Here is a 17,492-nt window from a genome sequence, read left to right on the forward strand (position 1 = left end):
AGCAATTAATCCTTACTGAAACAAGCGCGCATTTCCACTGTTCCAAGTCAAAGTTTCTTTCAGTTGCAGCTGAAATAGCAGTTGGGAAAAAAGAAAATATGTAAGTAAAAGTGAACAGCAGGCAACATTTCAAATGCCACGGGCTTAAATACCAAGCACTAGCAGAAGTAGAGTCACACAATTCAAAGTGTGCAAAATCTGGCTGTTGGCTCAGCATGTCCTGGGATTTGAATTCAATGTCATCAGTTGTTCATGTGCCCTTGATGTCACTCTTACATCCTTATATCTGGTTGTAATTTTAGGTTTATATATTTTGGTTTCCTTTCTTATATAACCGAAAGGCTGCCACACCACTTGTTTGCAGAAGATCTATTTTTACAGAGCTTTAGCCTGTAAGCATTTGGCTGTCAGATGCAGCCTTGATCACATAGGGGATGGCCGTCGTGGTTCAGAGATAAAAAGTGCATACCTGCTCTAAAATTACATACATATAGAAAAATACTCCTTTATTATAACCAAGACCAAAATGATTATAACATTTCATAGTTAATCTAAGCAAAATTATAATTTGTAATGAAATCTTTCTTAAAAACACATTAAAACACTTCTGCATGATATCTGGTATACACAGGCTGAAATATAAGTCTTCTGTTTAAGACAATAAGGATGTCTAACCTAACAGAAATACGTATCAATTTATACATTAACAACGTAATATCACCAACTCTTTTAAATGTTCCTTACTGTGAAATTCTCACATAGTAGGATTCAGTTATGCAATATTTAAAACATTAATTTTAGCTGCAACATATGGTTGACCAGAGACCTAATATTTTCTTTCATATTTATTGCTGTGAAATGCCCTGTTCAGCCTTACTCATCATACTAACAATGCAATGCCCAAATAGGCTAATCTAACCACCATGTACCCTGACTAATACCTGCTTCCAATACAAAAGCAGAGAACGTGTTTGGTGTTAATAAATGTGGTTTGCAAAGTCTCTTATGTATTGACGCCACCTGGGTTCTTTGTTTCAAGCTCAATACATTACAAGAATTGGTATTGCTGTGCTGTTCAAATAAAACACAATTAAAATAAAAGACGTTGCAGAAATGGGAAGTGAAATAATAATCATGAAGACTTTGCATACATTGAAGAAGTATTTTTTCTATGTTTATGGAATTTTTAGCACAGATACACTGAATCAAGATGCAGCTTCCTCATGTGATCAAGGCTGCGTCTGACAACTGAAGAGCGTCATGGCAGAAAGGCTGTAATTAAGTGATTTTTGGCAAACCGATGTTGTTAACAGCCTTTCTGTTATGTAAGGAAGAAACCCAGAACTTGAAAGAGGTTTCTGTTGATGCCACATTCGCTTTGGAGTACGGCCAGCTACAAACAAAACTGTGTGCATTTTAAATAATTGTCTTGCTTACTTATACAGGCTTTAAGTCAGACCTCCTCATCTGTTGATCTATTGTTTCATATCATTCACATTCTCTTCTGCCCCCGACAGCATTCATCATGGGCCAAATCAGCCTTAAGCTAACTTCACTGTAAGTGATGGCATTATGCTTTTTCAATCAATCAATCAATACACTTGTAGAGTGCGCGACTCACCCGTGAAGGTCACAAGGAGCACATCCACAAAGTATTTTTCTTTAGTTCCAGGGACTACTATGGGAATGTGGGCTTTTTGAGTACCTGGCATCTCCTCCCACAGTAAAGGCTTACAAAAACAAGCGTGGACAAAGCCTAAAAACTAGCAGCCAACACCAGGCTTAATAGCTTTGTCAATGCTTGTTTGAAATACCATTAATGCTTGTTTAAATTGGGTGCTCAATGGCTTGTGCTTTAGGAACTCACCTTCCAAATATGTTATCAGCGGGGGGATCTTCATTCTGATGAGCCTCGCTAAAAATGGGTAGTTTGCAGGAATCAGGCGCTCGAGAAGAGCCAAGACAGCGGTTCCCTTTTCGACATCCCAGCGAGGATGTGAAGAAATGACCTGAAAACCCACAACAAAGAATTCAGCAAGAGAATACTCACTGGTCTTTAAAGCATCTGGAAATGCTACCTTGTTTTCTATACAGTACTTAATACCGCATTTTGGCTGTTTCTGTGTGATATAAATAGTATGTATTACTGATAACCAATTGACTAGAAATAAAACCATCAAGTTCAAAAGGATAAAAGCCGAGTTGAATGCAAGCTCTTCATGGGCAGGTTGCATAGAAATGCCAGCAAAGAACTTGAGGAGAGGGATCTGTTGGAAAATGGTGGGGGTGGATACTCACAAGCAATCTTATGAAGAGGCTGTGTATTGGAATTCCTTTAGCTGTTTAGATACAAAAGAAAGAAGACATGTCATACTCAGTCCATAAAATACTGAGCAACACTTGCCAAAGGAAGACATATGGCTGACAAACACACTTAAGACACTCAGTAGTATCTGCAAAGAATAGGATGGGGTGATGGGTGGTATTTCAATAAGGCACTAGAGGTCATGAGGATGCTTTAATGTCCCTGCAGATACTGACAAAGACAACCCCACCACAAAGGTTGCTGCTAGTGGTATACAGTACCTCAATGGTCTGTGCTACAATGCTCCACCTCCCTACCCCAACAATCGCTGTCAAGGAATGACAGCCGCAGAAGGTGCTACCTAAGCTGTCATGCAGTGGTCCTGCTTCAGCTGTCATTGAGTGACAGAAGACTACAGTGGGACAAGAGTGGATGCAACTGGAGCCGTGGACACGCCCTACATATTGAATGGACCATGCTAAAGAGGAGTCATTCTGCGACAGCGGAAATCCCAAAAGAAATAGGACACCAGAACATGTTCTTGCATATCCATTTTCTAATAATGTTAACCACCTGGGGAGCAGGCTATAATGAATACATAATTGCCTGTTCTGTTCTGCTTAGGACCCTTTACATGAGTGACAAAGAAATAGACTATGATACCATCTGCCCAGGTTACTTGTACTTTATCAACATATTCATTGGAAATTTGAGTGGGGACTGCTAATTGGAGCTCTGGAAATGTAGTTTTCAATTACAGGTTCTCACCACATGATGCAAATCTACTTCTTGACCTTGGAGTCAGTCCAAATAATTATTTTCACTTACCCTCATTGAGTAGGCCTCCCTGTCTATCAGGTCCATATGTCAAGTGAGAGCCAATAACTAGCAATTTAGTCTGGATCTGAAGTCCAAAATAATGAACCAGAAACATTGAAGAGACAAATATCATAACCAAAAGTAACTCCATAGAGAAATAAAATACATCTATTTTGCGGCTGACTAAAGTAAAAGCGTATAAATAGGTACCATACCCAGAAAGGTCTGATCACCATACCAGAGATAGGTAACTCCATGGAGAGCAAGAATACTCCAAGGTTTGAAGAGGACCATTAGAGGCCTGAGAAGTCTCACAGAGTGTGGAAACCTGAGACAGTCAGCACATTGCATTTAAGTGGTGAGGGTAATAACCAGATGAAGAGCTGAAACCAACAGAAAGTAACTTTATGGCTGACAAACTACAATAAGTATATAGAGAACAAGGCGGCGGACCCTCCCATATCACCGGGCACATTATCTTTAAGCGACCAGGGGAGGCATCTATGCTAGTCACAGATAGAAGTACAAAAGGGGGTGGTAATGGACGGAGCATCTGAACCAATCAAACACTCACACCCAGTCAAAAGATCTGGGTTTAATCCATCACCGTTATTTAGCCCACTCTGCCACCCCAGTTCAGACATGGCTATATGCAAATCAGTCTGACCCTGTGCCTCATGGGAACAGTCCAGTCCAAACTGCCAAGCCATGCCTTCCCTGGACCGGAAACAAGCTTCCGAGGACCGGTTTCTGGCATTCCAGCCGTCTTCAGCCCGGCTTGCTTGAATCCAGTGGCAAAGTGAGCAAGGGACTCACGTCTGAGCATACCCTGCCACACTTATGGCGGCCAAAAGCAGTACAAAAGGGGGTGGTAATGGACGGAGCATCTAAACCAATCAAACACTCACACCCAGTCAAAAGATCTGGGTTTAATCCATCACCATTCTTTAGCCCACTCTGCCCCCCCAGTTCAGACATGGCTATATGCAAATTAGTCTGACCCTGTGCCTCATGGGAACAGTCCAGCCCAAACTGCCAAGCCAGGCCTTCCCTGGACCGGAAACAAGCTTCCGAGGACCGGTTTCTGGCATTCCAGCCGTCTTCAGCCCGGCTTGATTGAATCCAGTGGCAAAGTGAGCAAGGGACTCACGTCTGAGCATACCCTGCCACACTTTTGGCCGCCACAGGACACCTTACACTTTGTCTTCTTATGTAAATATTTTCCCCACCCCAGGAGATTGATTCTTAGGCTCCTTTTAAAAGCCATGAAATTTAGACAAGCCTGGGTTGTAGTAATGCATTTGCAGCTTTTGCCTAACAACCATACCCTTTTTGTTGCCACAAATTTCCTGAGGGATTCTTTTAGATCAAGAAGCTCAAGATGCGACTGATGTCAGCTTGGACCATGCAAATTTGCACAGTATCTCTTTTAATGTAATGAAGTTCTTCTTATAGTTATATTTTATATTTTTTCGAATCTTTTATGGATGTGACTACTTCCGAATGAAGATTTATTATTATATAGAAAGCAGCAACATCAACACAGATACATATATCACTAAAGTGAGAGCAAACACTGTTATTGAAAGAATGACACCCACATACTATAGTAAATTAACCAAACTCCTGAGCTAATGGACTGGTTCTTCACCTCATGCCAGATCATTACTAAATATGAGGGAATCTGGGGAGAGGAGGAGGAAGCATTAACCACCTTCAATGGTAGATCCCACGGCATCAATGAGTAGGATGTTTAAGACTCACCACATTCCTTAAAGTTGATGCTTGCTTTCTTATCTACAACAAGTACCATCTGGCACAGTGCTGGCACAGATGAAGTATAGCCCTCTTCCAGCATGTAGAGCAAAATCTCTTTCCAAAAGTCCTGCAAGAATGAGTGGTGAACGTGTTATTTGTATCATTAGCATTTAATAAGCCTTTATTCCCACAGATAAACAATCATGGCTGGTGGGAGGGTTTTTGGCATTTTATTTAGTTCATAGGGCATTTTGCAAGCTCCCATATCCAAGAGATGGGGCTATATTTGATTCATCCCCTTGCTGATACAATTCCTCGCTGATGGGGTCCAAGGCAGATGCCTAGTATTACACTGATGTAGCACTTACCGTGTTTAATGCTACAATCTGGGATTCTGCATCCAATCAAAATGAACCCATTATGTGCAGAGAATGTGTGAAACATGTTACTTTCCAAAAACCCTACAAGTGAGCTGAAGTTTGCAAATTAGCTCATTATCTGTTGGAATCTTCATAGAATCATCTTTAGGAATGTGCCAGAATACGAAAAGCAATGGCTGGGAATGAACAACCATGTTGATATGAAATATTGGTGCCTGATGTATCATGGGGCAGGTAGCAAATAGGAGATGCAAATTGAGAAGCAAAGTTATGCAATATAACCGGTGTACCATTAAGTCTCATTTCAGTCTATTTAGAAGAAGCTGCAAACCCTTCTGCCTCATTCTAATGAATGAGGTAGGATTCAATTGGTGCTCTTGTACAAATGCTCCAAACCCTGGGAAGTTCTGCATGGGACAGCAGACCTCCATTCCTCCATCAGAGGACACAACTTTTACATCGTATCTCGAACCACTGTGTGCATTAACAATGTGATCCAACTCACTAATGCATCTTTACAATGTATTCCTTTACCACACAGGTAGTTGCGATGCCTCGCCTAAAGGAAAGCGTTGTTGGACTAATTTTGGACTTTAAGGCCAACACTTTCCCTACTGTTGCACATAATGGAGTTGGAATAGTACATTTTACTATTCCAAAGTCCAGCGCTTTCCCTAAGGCGATTCATTGTAACGACTTCTCTGGTAAAGGAATGCGTTTCAAACATGCAATCGTGGTTCAGAACACGTTGTTAAGGCAGGTGTGATAAATGCCTGCATGGTTCCAACATACAACCCTGCAGCAGAGGGAGCTTTACAAAAATGTGCTTGTATGTGAGCCGGAGGATAATGAAGATCACCCGGGAATTTAGGAGTCTTTGGACATTCTGCAAGTTATATTTTCTATACACCTAGTTAAATAACCCACCTTGTTTCACATCCCCCTCGCTTACCTCATCAGTATTTCTATGGTGTAATGCAATTGTATTGAGGAGCTGAGAGATTTGGATGAGGATGGTCTCTTCCTCAACATCAGATTCATCATCCAGGTGACTAGCGATCTGTGGAAATGTGGAAAAGAAAGCAAAGTAAAATACGATGTATTTGCACATAATTTTAATTGTGTTTTCTCTCCTTATGGAGGGACAAGAGATTTGAGAGTTAAAACATCACAACTTTCTAATCAAGGTTGTCAAGCACAAAGAGAACCTCTTGACAAATCCAAATGTGAAAGCAAAACTACTAACCTCAAACATGTAAATAGAAATGTACAAATGCGGTTATGCTCTCATGCTCCGCTCTGTTGAGTATAAAAGTACCCAGCCATTAGGCGTGGGAGGGTATAGCATTCATATACTGTCAAAATACCGGTGGACTCACTTATAATATATAAGGTTCTGATACATGGGACACTACCCCTGAGAAATTGCGCCTCTGGCACCACACAGTAGTATCTCGTGCTCACCACACAGATTTGCCCTTCCCCTATGACTTGATGAGGAAGTATGTGATACCTTATGGGACTTAATACACTCAATAAAGACTAAAGAATACCAGGAACCACGTTTATGGTAGGCAGTTTTGATATGAAATACTGATTTGAAGTATGTTCATGCTACTTTGCGCTGGATTTGGTGGTTTGCCATGTTAGGCATTTAAACTGTAAAGTGGGGTGTGCAACAGAAAATAACCCACTAGATAAAGCACTGTCAGTGAAAAGCCCAGCTTATCAGTGCAGTAGCTGAATGCCCATGTGCCTTCCCCAATCACCCCAGAAATAGCCCAGTTAGCCTTGGTAAAGTCTAAGGGGTAGTTGGATCTCATAGGCTGGATTGTGTGGTTGGCCTCTGTACTGCCTGTGAGCACTGATGTTGAGCCAGCCCCATTCCCAAAGTGTCTGAGCATTTTATTTCTTTGCGCTTAAGCCAGTCAACATGTGCATCAGGTTAACTAAGATGGGATCTAGGTGTACAAGCATCATTCTTACAGTGCGATGCAACACAAGGACAGGCATCTGAATTGTCCCCAGCATCAGACCTTGTTAGAATAAAATTGTTTTTGCTGTTTTGATTATGCACTTATTCATGTAAAAATTTGCATTTGCGGCACCATTTTATCTTTGGCCACCATTTTGAATCATGACCAAAACTGACCCTTGCCTTTCCAAAAAATGGCTTTTCATAGGTTTTGTTTTTTTAAGGTTGGGCCTTGCTTAACTGTCAGTCAACATGAGCTTTATTCGACAGATGTCACAAAAGCAATTCACATAAAAACGATTTTTCAAGTTATAAAAAAAATACAATAAATTGAAAATTTCAATAAAAAGAGAGAATCAAACACATTAAAAGAGCATATACTATATGTTGATAGACAAAATTAATGCTACTAATTGATAGATAGTTTAAAAAAGTGTCCAAGCATTAAAATATAGCATATTATTATTATTATCGGTAGGAGACTTCATTTACAGAGGTACAAAAGGAGCCTAGATCTAATTGTCCACATCCATCTCAAAAACGTTTCCACTGATACTGCGCACTGGACTGATGGATCAGAACACAATATTCTCATTGCTACACTTAACAAGTGAGTACCCATGTTCCTACAAATGGGTGTCAGCCAGGCTTTGCGGGTAGCAGCGTACGCCGGACAGACAAACAGCACATGCGCGTATGATTCTTCAGTGTCAGTGCAGTTTAAACATTTGTCATCGGCCGCAGTGGACCATGCAGCTGTAAAGGACTTCAAAGGTAAGCAGCCTGCTCTAAACTGAAAACACAGTTTGCGATCTAGCGGCTTAGTACTAATTACGTCACAGTAAAACATGGATTTGGTTTAATTTGTTAGAACTTCCCTGTTAGAGAGGTGGCATCGCTCATTCTATTTGCTTCTTGCACCATCGGTTCCCAGTACTTTTGCTTAATTAAATGTTTTGGTGGGAACCCAGTAGCACTAGGATCATCCCACAGTGATGGCATACCCATGCTAATTAGTAATGATCTGATGTTGCATAGCCAGCCAATCTTGTGGAAGTGATCTGCCTCCATTATATCTTTAAGACCGTCTGCAAAGATGGCCAATTCTGGGGTACGCCAGATTCTACGCCAGAAGAGAATAGGGCATAGCCTTGCAAGGTCTACTATGGCTTTTCTGCCTAAATCATAGGGGTACTTTGATGTAGGCTTGTTATCCCACTCAGGAACTTATTCTCGGAGAAAGCTAGAGGATGCATTTTCTCTAAGCCCCATAATATAGATGTGCAGTGCCGGGGTAAAGGGGCTTAGTCAGTGATGTCTTATGTTCCTTTTTTTCATGGCTCCGGCCAACTGCATGTGCTTTAAGGCCATGGTGTCAATATGCGGCCTCCAGCTAAGTCGTTTATGCAGGGTGATGCCTAGATAAGTAATGCATCAACCTGATCCACGGGTTGCCCATCCATTACCCCCCATTAAATGACCTATGCGGTTTAAAGGTCATGAACTTTTATTTGAACTATTGACTGTTAGGCCAGGCAATAAGCAAAATTCTTCAAAATGCAAAAGAGAATGCTGTAGCCCACTCAGTGTTTTAGACAATATAAGCGTATCGTCCGCAAACATTATTATGGGAATTTTTGTGCCTGCTAAAACTGGAGCATCTGTGGAAAAGGAAGCTAAAAAGCTAATAATACCATTAATAAGGAGTGAGAATAACGTAGGTGCTAAAACGCAACCCTGACGTACTCCCATCTTTACCGGGAACTGGTCAGTCTTGTTTCCTGGCGCCCCCCAACAAATGTGGTCATAGTTGTATTCGTAGAGGCGCACAATTAGGAAAAGTAGGTCGGGGGCAAGCCGAGTTCCTGCAGTACCCTCCACAGTTTGGGCCGTGATATCAAGTCAAAAGCAGACTTAAGATCAACAAAGGCTGCATAAAGGCTACCTTTTCCAAGTGTTACTGTCCACCGATAAATTTTTATTAATCGGAATACTTTATAAATAGTGCTCATATTAGCCCAGAAGAGGACTCAAAATGTCATTATCATCAATACAGGTTTTAATTTTTGCCAAGATAAGTTGAGCTACGACTTTCTGGATTGAGTTTAACAGGCTTATTTGCCTGTAGTTCCCGGGTAAGGATGTATCTCCTTTTTTTATAAATCGGGATGATTTCCGCCCCTCTCCAGGTATCCGGGATCAGAGCTCCATGAGCAATTGCATTTGCTAAAAACATTATGTTTTGATTCCATTGTCTTTATCCTGGAGAAAAATATCTGCGGGGACCTTGACTATGCCTGGCGCTCTCCCAATGGTAACAGTGCTCAGCGCCATTGTCACATCAGCTAAGTTGAAGACAGTATCCGATGATTTAAAATAAACCCAAGAAGGGTCATAATCCATTTTATTATTAGATGCATATTGATCTGAAAAAACTTAACCTACAGAGCAGGCTCCACATGATTTTGCAGTGATTACATGTGCTTCCTGCACCCCATTTTATCAGGCTCCAAAAGTGGTGCATGTTCCTCTCCTTACAAGCTTCAATAAGGTCCCGCCATCTTTCACAGTGATCAAAAAGGACATGGTACGTTTGCTGTTCTGGAGGGATTGGGGAGAGCATAAGCAACTGTGGCCTACTCTCACAGGGACACTGACAAAGCCAAGTGTGCTGCAGCCTTCAGGCACCATGCCACCTCCCATTGCCCATGCTTTCACACCATCACCTGCAGCCCCACAAACACTGGTGAAGGGCACTGATCCAAAACTCATTCCCGTCCCCTAGTCAGATGACAGGTGTTTCTACAGCGACTAGAGATATGATCAAAGTGTAAGCGTCCATAGGACTTGAGAAGGTCCAAGAAAAGAGAAGAGGCAAAAGACGTGCCCAATACAAAATCACTCATTGGATCTGTGGAGGAAGAGGAGGGCAAATAATTAGAATGAGAATAACTAAAGGATATTATTGGACCCTTTTCTGATGTGCGTTGTTCACAAAATTAAACAATTTTTCACACCACAAGAGCTTGATGAAAGCCATCAAAGGATCAGAAGGGCCACAGTCCTACTCAAACCAGTGGCAATGACTCTTATTTGGGGACACTGACTGCACTTGTGTTTGACATCAAAACTCGGACCCCACAATAGTAAGGGTACACTGTGTTAATCGTTTCGCAATAATTGAAAAACCATGGATAGGGTATACTTTGGCTGTCTTAGTTTTAAACCTATAATAACTGATAAACCCTCACCAGTTTAAACTTATAAACACTGAAAAAACACCTGCGTACCACTAATTAAATGCCATTCAAAGAAAGGAAAAGGAGAGTGAAAGAGTCATTTTTTCCTCAGGGGGCCTATACAATATAACTTTGTTATATAAGGTGGCAGCAAGAAAGACTGGGCTAACATTATTCTGCTTGAGTTTTGCTGTTGAGGGATGTCACTGAAATAATGTTTTTTCTTCCTTTTGCTTTTTGAAGTTTTGTGGTCTTTGGTCTAAAGATGCAGAGTTTAGAAGCATGTTTTAGGTCGTGTTTAATAATTTGATAAACTGTAGAGAATCAGGAAATATCAAAATCATATTTGATATTTTGGCTGTGTTTGATTCTTTCACTGATAGGTAAAATGGCTGGTTTCATACAAATCTGTCCCAAAATGTGCCATCACATTTATCCACAGAGAATGGGTAAAAGCCCTTGATAGATCAGCCCCAAGTTTCTAGTGAGTCAGTATTGATAGTAGGTGAATTGACAACACCACAGGCTTTAAACATTCAATGCAATGTATAATGACAAGTATATGTGAAAAAAGTGCTATCGCCAAGCATCTGGGATAGTGGTGAAAACATGACAGGATGAAACATGGATCGCAGTGTCACTCGGTATGCCGCTGCAAAATGTTTCTTTCTAAATTCAACAAAGATTGGAGTGATTTTGATTGTACTTGCAGTGATTCAGCTACATATATAAAAAAGCTGTGTAATGACCTTTCAAAATTGATACCTGTAAGAGATCCTTTCCACTTGTTAGATGGTATGCTAAAAGCATCTTTACAATCTTCAGAGTTAATGAAGAATGCTATTGACTTTTTAGTCCATCCTAGTGCACTGTTTTGTTGTGCGAGGGGACTAAAACACAAATATTTCTCATTTTGTGCTTTGTGTGGCATCAAAGAAAAAGTCATCCCACTGTGAACTGTGTCACTTAGCTGATGGTTCTTGGACCAAGGGGCTGTGAAATGCTATAGTACCCATGTGGAAACCGTTTACAACATGTTTGCTGAATGATGATGCCAAAGGCAAGAAATGTGAGGATATTTGTTCGCAAATTACTAGTGATGTGAAAAGAAGTACACTCTACTAAAGTCTTAGATGTTTACAGGAAAACATAACTTCTGTAGTGGACATAAAAAAAACTAGAGGCGGAAAACACCCTGGTCTGCCAAGTGTTCTGCATACTTGGTGTAAATGTGAAACATCGTCTTGAGAGTTGTCTGGGTGACACCTTAAATTGACTTTGGCACTGCAACATGTTCCATGTTAGAGTGCTTGCCATATGGTAAACAAATCAGTGTTGAAGAGCAATTCAGGAACTTTTATTTTACAATGTACGAGAAACGGCTTGACATAGAAATGTCCCTTCATCAACCATGGCATTTGAAGTCAATGAATCCTCACTGTGGTACACTGTGCAAGTTCTAGTTCCCTTCAGTAAAGGGGAATTTTCTCAGTAGTTTCAAAAGTGCTGCTTTATTTTTGACCACTTCAATAACTCGGAGGACAGAATCGCCCAGTTCAAAGCAAATGCTGCAGAACCTGTCCAGAGAATTGCAATCTTCAAGGGCACAGTGTAGGTATAGAAAGCTATGTCAGTGGCCAGCGTTAGCAAATAGTGTACTGGCTGTCTTGTCATTGCCCATTTCAAGTGCCAATGTTGAGAGGGCCTTTTCACAGAAAAAAGGGACATGGGAAGGAAAAAGCGAGCGCACATGACCAAAGACTCATTGAAGTCTCTGGTCTATGGTGTACTACAATACGTTTGATTTGCAAAAATGTATTTGGACCTCATATACACTGTACATACACTGTCTATATACCATGCATTATCAGTGTAGAAAGCAAGCAATAATAAAAGCAAAATGTTCCATACACACCAGAAAAACACTGATTCTGTTGCTTTTCATGGCGCGAAAAAGTTGTAACCCCTGACACCACTGATTAGGTCTCGATGAGTCAGCGCGCATGCGCTGTCCATATAGTAGCGGCTTTGGGAAGTGCTCCCAAAGCAGCCACCAGCTTGCTAGAATGCGCACAAGCATGCGGCCTGCTGCGCGCGCATCCCTTACGTGTTTTGGCACGTCATCGCAATCACTTTCGTTTTCACAACGATCGCGATGACCCACTTTAGGTTGCTGTGCTTCATGTTTAAACATCATTTGCACCTACAATGCTTTTTCGGCCACCACCTACGTGCTTTTTACAAAATGTCCTTTAGATGTTTAGCATGCGCGCGGGCACTCTCCCACCCCTCCCTCTCGTTTACTTCTTGCCTCGTGCGCGCACCACTCGTGTGCTGCTGAAGCTTGTATTTTTTTCTGTTTCTTTCACTATTATACTTTCAATGTTCATCTATAATGAAACCAAGTGAGATACATGTGGCGTCTCTGTTTCTTCCAGCATGCAGCTGTATGCTCTCTGTTATGTGCCGGGCAGATTCTAAAGCAAATGGTAGAATACAAATGCATGGTTTTGTTTAGTTCCGGTTGTTTCTAGTTTTCTTACATTCTTTGGCGAGAAGGCCCTGTGGGAGTCCACGCTCAGTCTGCACCACAAGGAAGCTGTGATGGAGGTTAGGCTCCACCTAGTGGAGGTAGCGAGCAGAGAGAACCTGCCTATCAATTCGAGCATTGGTATGTTTGGATTATTCAGTGCTGCATTTGACTGGGTAAACGTGGTCGCTCGCCGCTTAACGTATGTCTTGTAAAAGACTGGCAATAGATATTTACTCTAGCTGTGCAGGATGTGTGACTGTAGATTTGTAATGTGTTTGCTAGGCTGGTAAGCCCTGGAAGTAATTAAATATTGGATCCCACAGAGCTTCCAAACAAGCCCAAGCAAATGAGTACTGGGGTACCAGTCTGTCAAATCGCGTCTTTGCACCTTTCTAGGATTTTGAAGTGCTTTATAGGTGCAACGCCAACTTCTGATCTACAAAAGTTTAACAGATAAACCATATTGTTTTCCGTATCCCCATAGTCTCTATTTTTCCCGTTATTGTTAAAAGTAAACAAAAGCATTGTTAAAGCAGTGCAGCTCACAAGCCACTGTTGTTCCTCACTAGTAGTCCATTTTGTTTAGCATACTCGGTGCTCCAGGCAAAGAAGGAAAGCCGTCTATTTTAATGGCCTTTCCTTGATTTATTGCGCCACCTAGTCCTAATACCCTAACATTGCTGCCTCATTTCGCCTTATGCGAGTCATGGTCCTGCTGCATGGAACTTTATGTAATATTAAAACCGCACTATCTGCCCATTTATCATGAACAACTGATGAAAAGTGTGGGCACACATCTTCTTTTACATGGAAGTGCGAGATAGTTGTTTCGGAGCTGGGCCGGTGCTGCTACCCTGCTGCAGGACTCCATAAATCATAATAATTCCGACACATTTGCCCAGTCCTATCTCGTCCCTTACCAGTCCTGGTGTAGCCACAGATGGCTTTAAGCTGCTAGCGTTCTGTGAGGAACTCTGCAGCCCACCTCTGCCAATTCTTTCCACCATTATGCTCCATTATGCTCAATAAATTAACACATTTACTCCCTTTGGAAACCCTTTTATCAGTAGTTCTTAAACATCCTAATCGGAAAGGATGGTTTAGGAGCTCATTGCGAGTGGCCTGCTGGGGATGTGATATTTATGGCATTCTTTTACATCTAACACCACGGGGATCGGAAATTAAAAGGTGCCATCATTTTTGCCTGTTACAAGTGGTGCCCTTTAAAAGAGGGCATAACAGGGATATTGGTGATTTGCACAGCAGAATTTACATTTACTCCTACTTACCGGGTGTTTTGCTTGGGAAATTGTGGAGATATGAGATTTTCTAGGAAAGCTGTAATTTTGATCATTGTATAAACCATTGAGAAGGGATTTTAAAACAAGCATTGGCATAGCCAATAGGTATTTCCTCTGGGACCTTATAAGTGTTTAGCCATGCAACACTTGCTGTTGCACCAGGATATTGTGCTGGATAACTAAACACTTATAAGGTCCCAAAGGTCCCAAAGGCGAGCTCTATTGACTATGCCAATGCTTGTTTTTTAAAGGTATTGAAATAACTTGAAAACATTGAAAAAAAACACGAGAATGGACCACAAATAGAAACTGAAAACAGGAAAGCCTAGGTATACTGAAAGGATGACTGTCCAAGTGAAGCTACAAGTAAATATACTGGAAAGCACTTGAGTGGCTTGGTTCACGTCATGGGCACCCTGAAAGAACAAGACATAAAGAAATGGCATATACAGTGTTGACACTGGTAGTCAGCAGCTGAATTTCAGGTTCAAATGTAATCCGCCAGATGGAGCAAGGGAGACCCATACGGTTGAGGGAGGGTGAAAGACGCACTGGAATGCAAGTGGGGAACATCAGGCTCAAATGGAGAACATGGAATGGTAAGTGGGCCTATGTGAACTAAATAGAGGTACATAAGGTCTATATTCCACCACCAGGGGCAAATATGGAACACTGCAGATCTGTATTACGTGGCAAACAAGCTACATTGGGGCAGAAGGGGGCTAAAAGGTCCACTTATTTCTTTTAAGCTGACTACGGTTGCTGTTCCCCTAACACATTCACCCACCCAAATATGTACATCTGCCACTTACCTGTTCTTCAATGATGAGACTGTTTTTCCTAAGCACATATTCCATCAAAGCTCTTCCATTCATATCATAATATCCTTTGGTTGTTAAATTGGATATTAAACTTAAAGTGGCAAGAATAACCTGTGATGAAGCAAAAAATGGTTAGTGAGAAACCCTTTTGATGTATAAATAAAACCAAATCCCACATTCTGGTGAGGGAGCAGCACGGGAGTGTGAGAAAACCATACAATCTCTCCTTCCTTTTTGTTCATAGAGGAAATAGAAATACACTTGTATGTGTGGAAAGCTAGTACCTGGATATAGCCTTTGAAAAAATATTGGAAAATGGTTATTAAGACACTCTGAGAATAAAACTTGAATCAATTTAATTAAACTGTTTTTACAGAATGTCTGACCAAAGCGTGATTGAGGGAATATTCAAACATTCCAGGTGGTGTACGCCTTCTATAGGTGATTGGAACTTGGTAAAAGATTGAAAGATACATTGCAAAAGATGTCTAGGTAGGTTACAACTAGCAAAGAAGCTCTCAGGACCTTGTATTGATTACAAAAATGCAAATGAGAAATCAGTAGGCTGTAGATTCCAATAATGTGGAAATGAAAAAAACCTAGAGTAGTCTGTGGGAAGAATGATGGCCACTGTCTAACTCAACCTGCAGGATTTAGCAGACCTACACTATACTATATATTGGGTCTGAAAATGAGTTGACACAGAGAAGGACAGGAAAACTTGGATATGTCCACTTGAACAGGGAAACAGTAGACACAAGACACTGAGGAGACACACATGGATGGAGGTTGCATGACCCAACACCTGCACGAAAGACCATCCTTAGAAAAATACAACAGACTGTGGTATACGCACCACTGCAATGAGTCCACGTAAGTAGAGAATACTGCACTATTCAAAAAGTGCATAACTTAAATTAGATTGCGTTGCTAATTATGAAACTGCTTGACCACAGAATGCTGCACACATAATAACTTGATGGTACCTTGTGATTGTCATCCTCAAGCACGTGACGGACAGCATCCAGATAAGAGGCACCTTCTGAATCTATGAAATGAAGCCATACATCAAATGTTCATAACACATAGATATTGTCTTTGTCTAGTACGATCAGGAATAATAGATAAGTAGATGAAGCTTCCATTATTACATGTGCCTACCTACCTGAGGGTCCTGTCAAGTCTTGGTGTGTGTGTCTGTGACTGTGAGCCTCACGGGCCTATCAATGTCTTCCTGTTCTACTGTGCATGTCTGTGCCATCATGTACCACTGAGTGGGTCTGTGTCTTCCTGCCCCATATTTTATGTCCCTTTTTGTTCCTCACCGAAGTCTATGTCAGGATCTCTTTCCACAGTGTCCCTGTCCCATTATTGGCTCACAGTGGGAACAATTTATCAAAAAGACAGATGTGGAAATGTTTGACCACTACTTTATTTCTTCACCACGACTCATGTTAACGATGGGAGGATTTATTCTTAAATTACAGTGCTCTACCAGGAACTGTTGGCAGTCAGTGTAGCTGAGGAATATGAAATTGAGGTGATTTGCTCATAGCTGCACCATGTTGGTTAAGTAAGAGGGTAAGTTGGAATTATAACTTAGGGCTCCACATTCCATGAAAAGCATTCAGTCCTTTAACTATCTTCCATGTCTATTGAAATCACATGCTGCCACCCACCCACTGAGAGGCTTACCAGTTTCAGCAAGAAGCTTGCAGAGCAGCTTTATTGTTGTGGCACGGGACTCTGCACCCATATGGATCAAGCTACTTCCAAAATAATTAAGGACCTCACTAGAGCTAGAATGGGCTGCAAGAGTAAAGTGAAGAGAAAAATAGACATACATGAAAAATGACATACAATAAAATCATGCACGGAGGAACTAAACGCAGGGGAGCAGGTCATCAAGGCCAAATGTAAGGAAATTTTCAACGCATATCCAGGAGGTACAATATCAATAGTTTACAACATTTAATGATGATCGGTGGAGCACATGGTACTCATGTGACTACTATAGCTGTATATAGTAAATTGTACAACGTGTTCTAATAGAAAGCTAACAAATGCACTGGGAAGGGAGGTAATTACTGAAGCAACAATAGCTTTTAAGAAGATCAAGTGATGTGCAGAGCAGTGGACAGAAATTAATGTTTCGGAGGACCCGATCACTGGTAAAGACCGTCATATACTTGCTGTATCACATATATACATTTATGACCAACTCACCCAGTGACAGGATAATGGCCGTGGACACCTTGACTGACTCTTCCCTTTCATCTGAACCTCCACGGTAGGGTGCGCAGATCTGTCAATAACAAAGCCATATTAAACAATAATGGAAGCTAGGCTATTTGAAAGCCA

General features: G+C 41.3%; 1 protein-coding gene across 1 annotated transcript in view; it reads right to left on the reverse strand.

The window, feature by feature from the left end:
- LOC147749191 (maestro heat-like repeat-containing protein family member 1) overlaps nt 1-16,887 on the reverse strand; it is a 64,519-nt gene extending 47,632 nt beyond the window's left edge. Inside the window, exons 1-8 of the mRNA XM_086936547.1 lie at nt 16,827-16,887; nt 16,118-16,179; nt 15,123-15,242; nt 6,215-6,322; nt 4,889-5,009; nt 2,299-2,339; nt 1,868-2,009; nt 17-69 (exon numbers count right to left, since the gene is read on the reverse strand). Of these exons, the coding sequence (XP_086792673.1) occupies nt 17-69; nt 1,868-2,009; nt 2,299-2,339; nt 4,889-5,009; nt 6,215-6,322; nt 15,123-15,242; nt 16,118-16,179; nt 16,827-16,887 (708 nt within the window). The remainder of the gene's footprint in view (nt 1-16; nt 70-1,867; nt 2,010-2,298; nt 2,340-4,888; nt 5,010-6,214; nt 6,323-15,122; nt 15,243-16,117; nt 16,180-16,826) is intronic.
- Between the last annotated feature and the right edge of the window lie 605 nt (nt 16,888-17,492).

The sequence above is a fragment of the Lissotriton vulgaris genome, chromosome 1_1 (assembly GCF_964263255.1).
Source record: "Lissotriton vulgaris chromosome 1_1, aLisVul1.2, whole genome shotgun sequence".
In the NCBI taxonomy this organism is placed as follows: Eukaryota; Metazoa; Chordata; class Amphibia; order Caudata; family Salamandridae; genus Lissotriton; species Lissotriton vulgaris.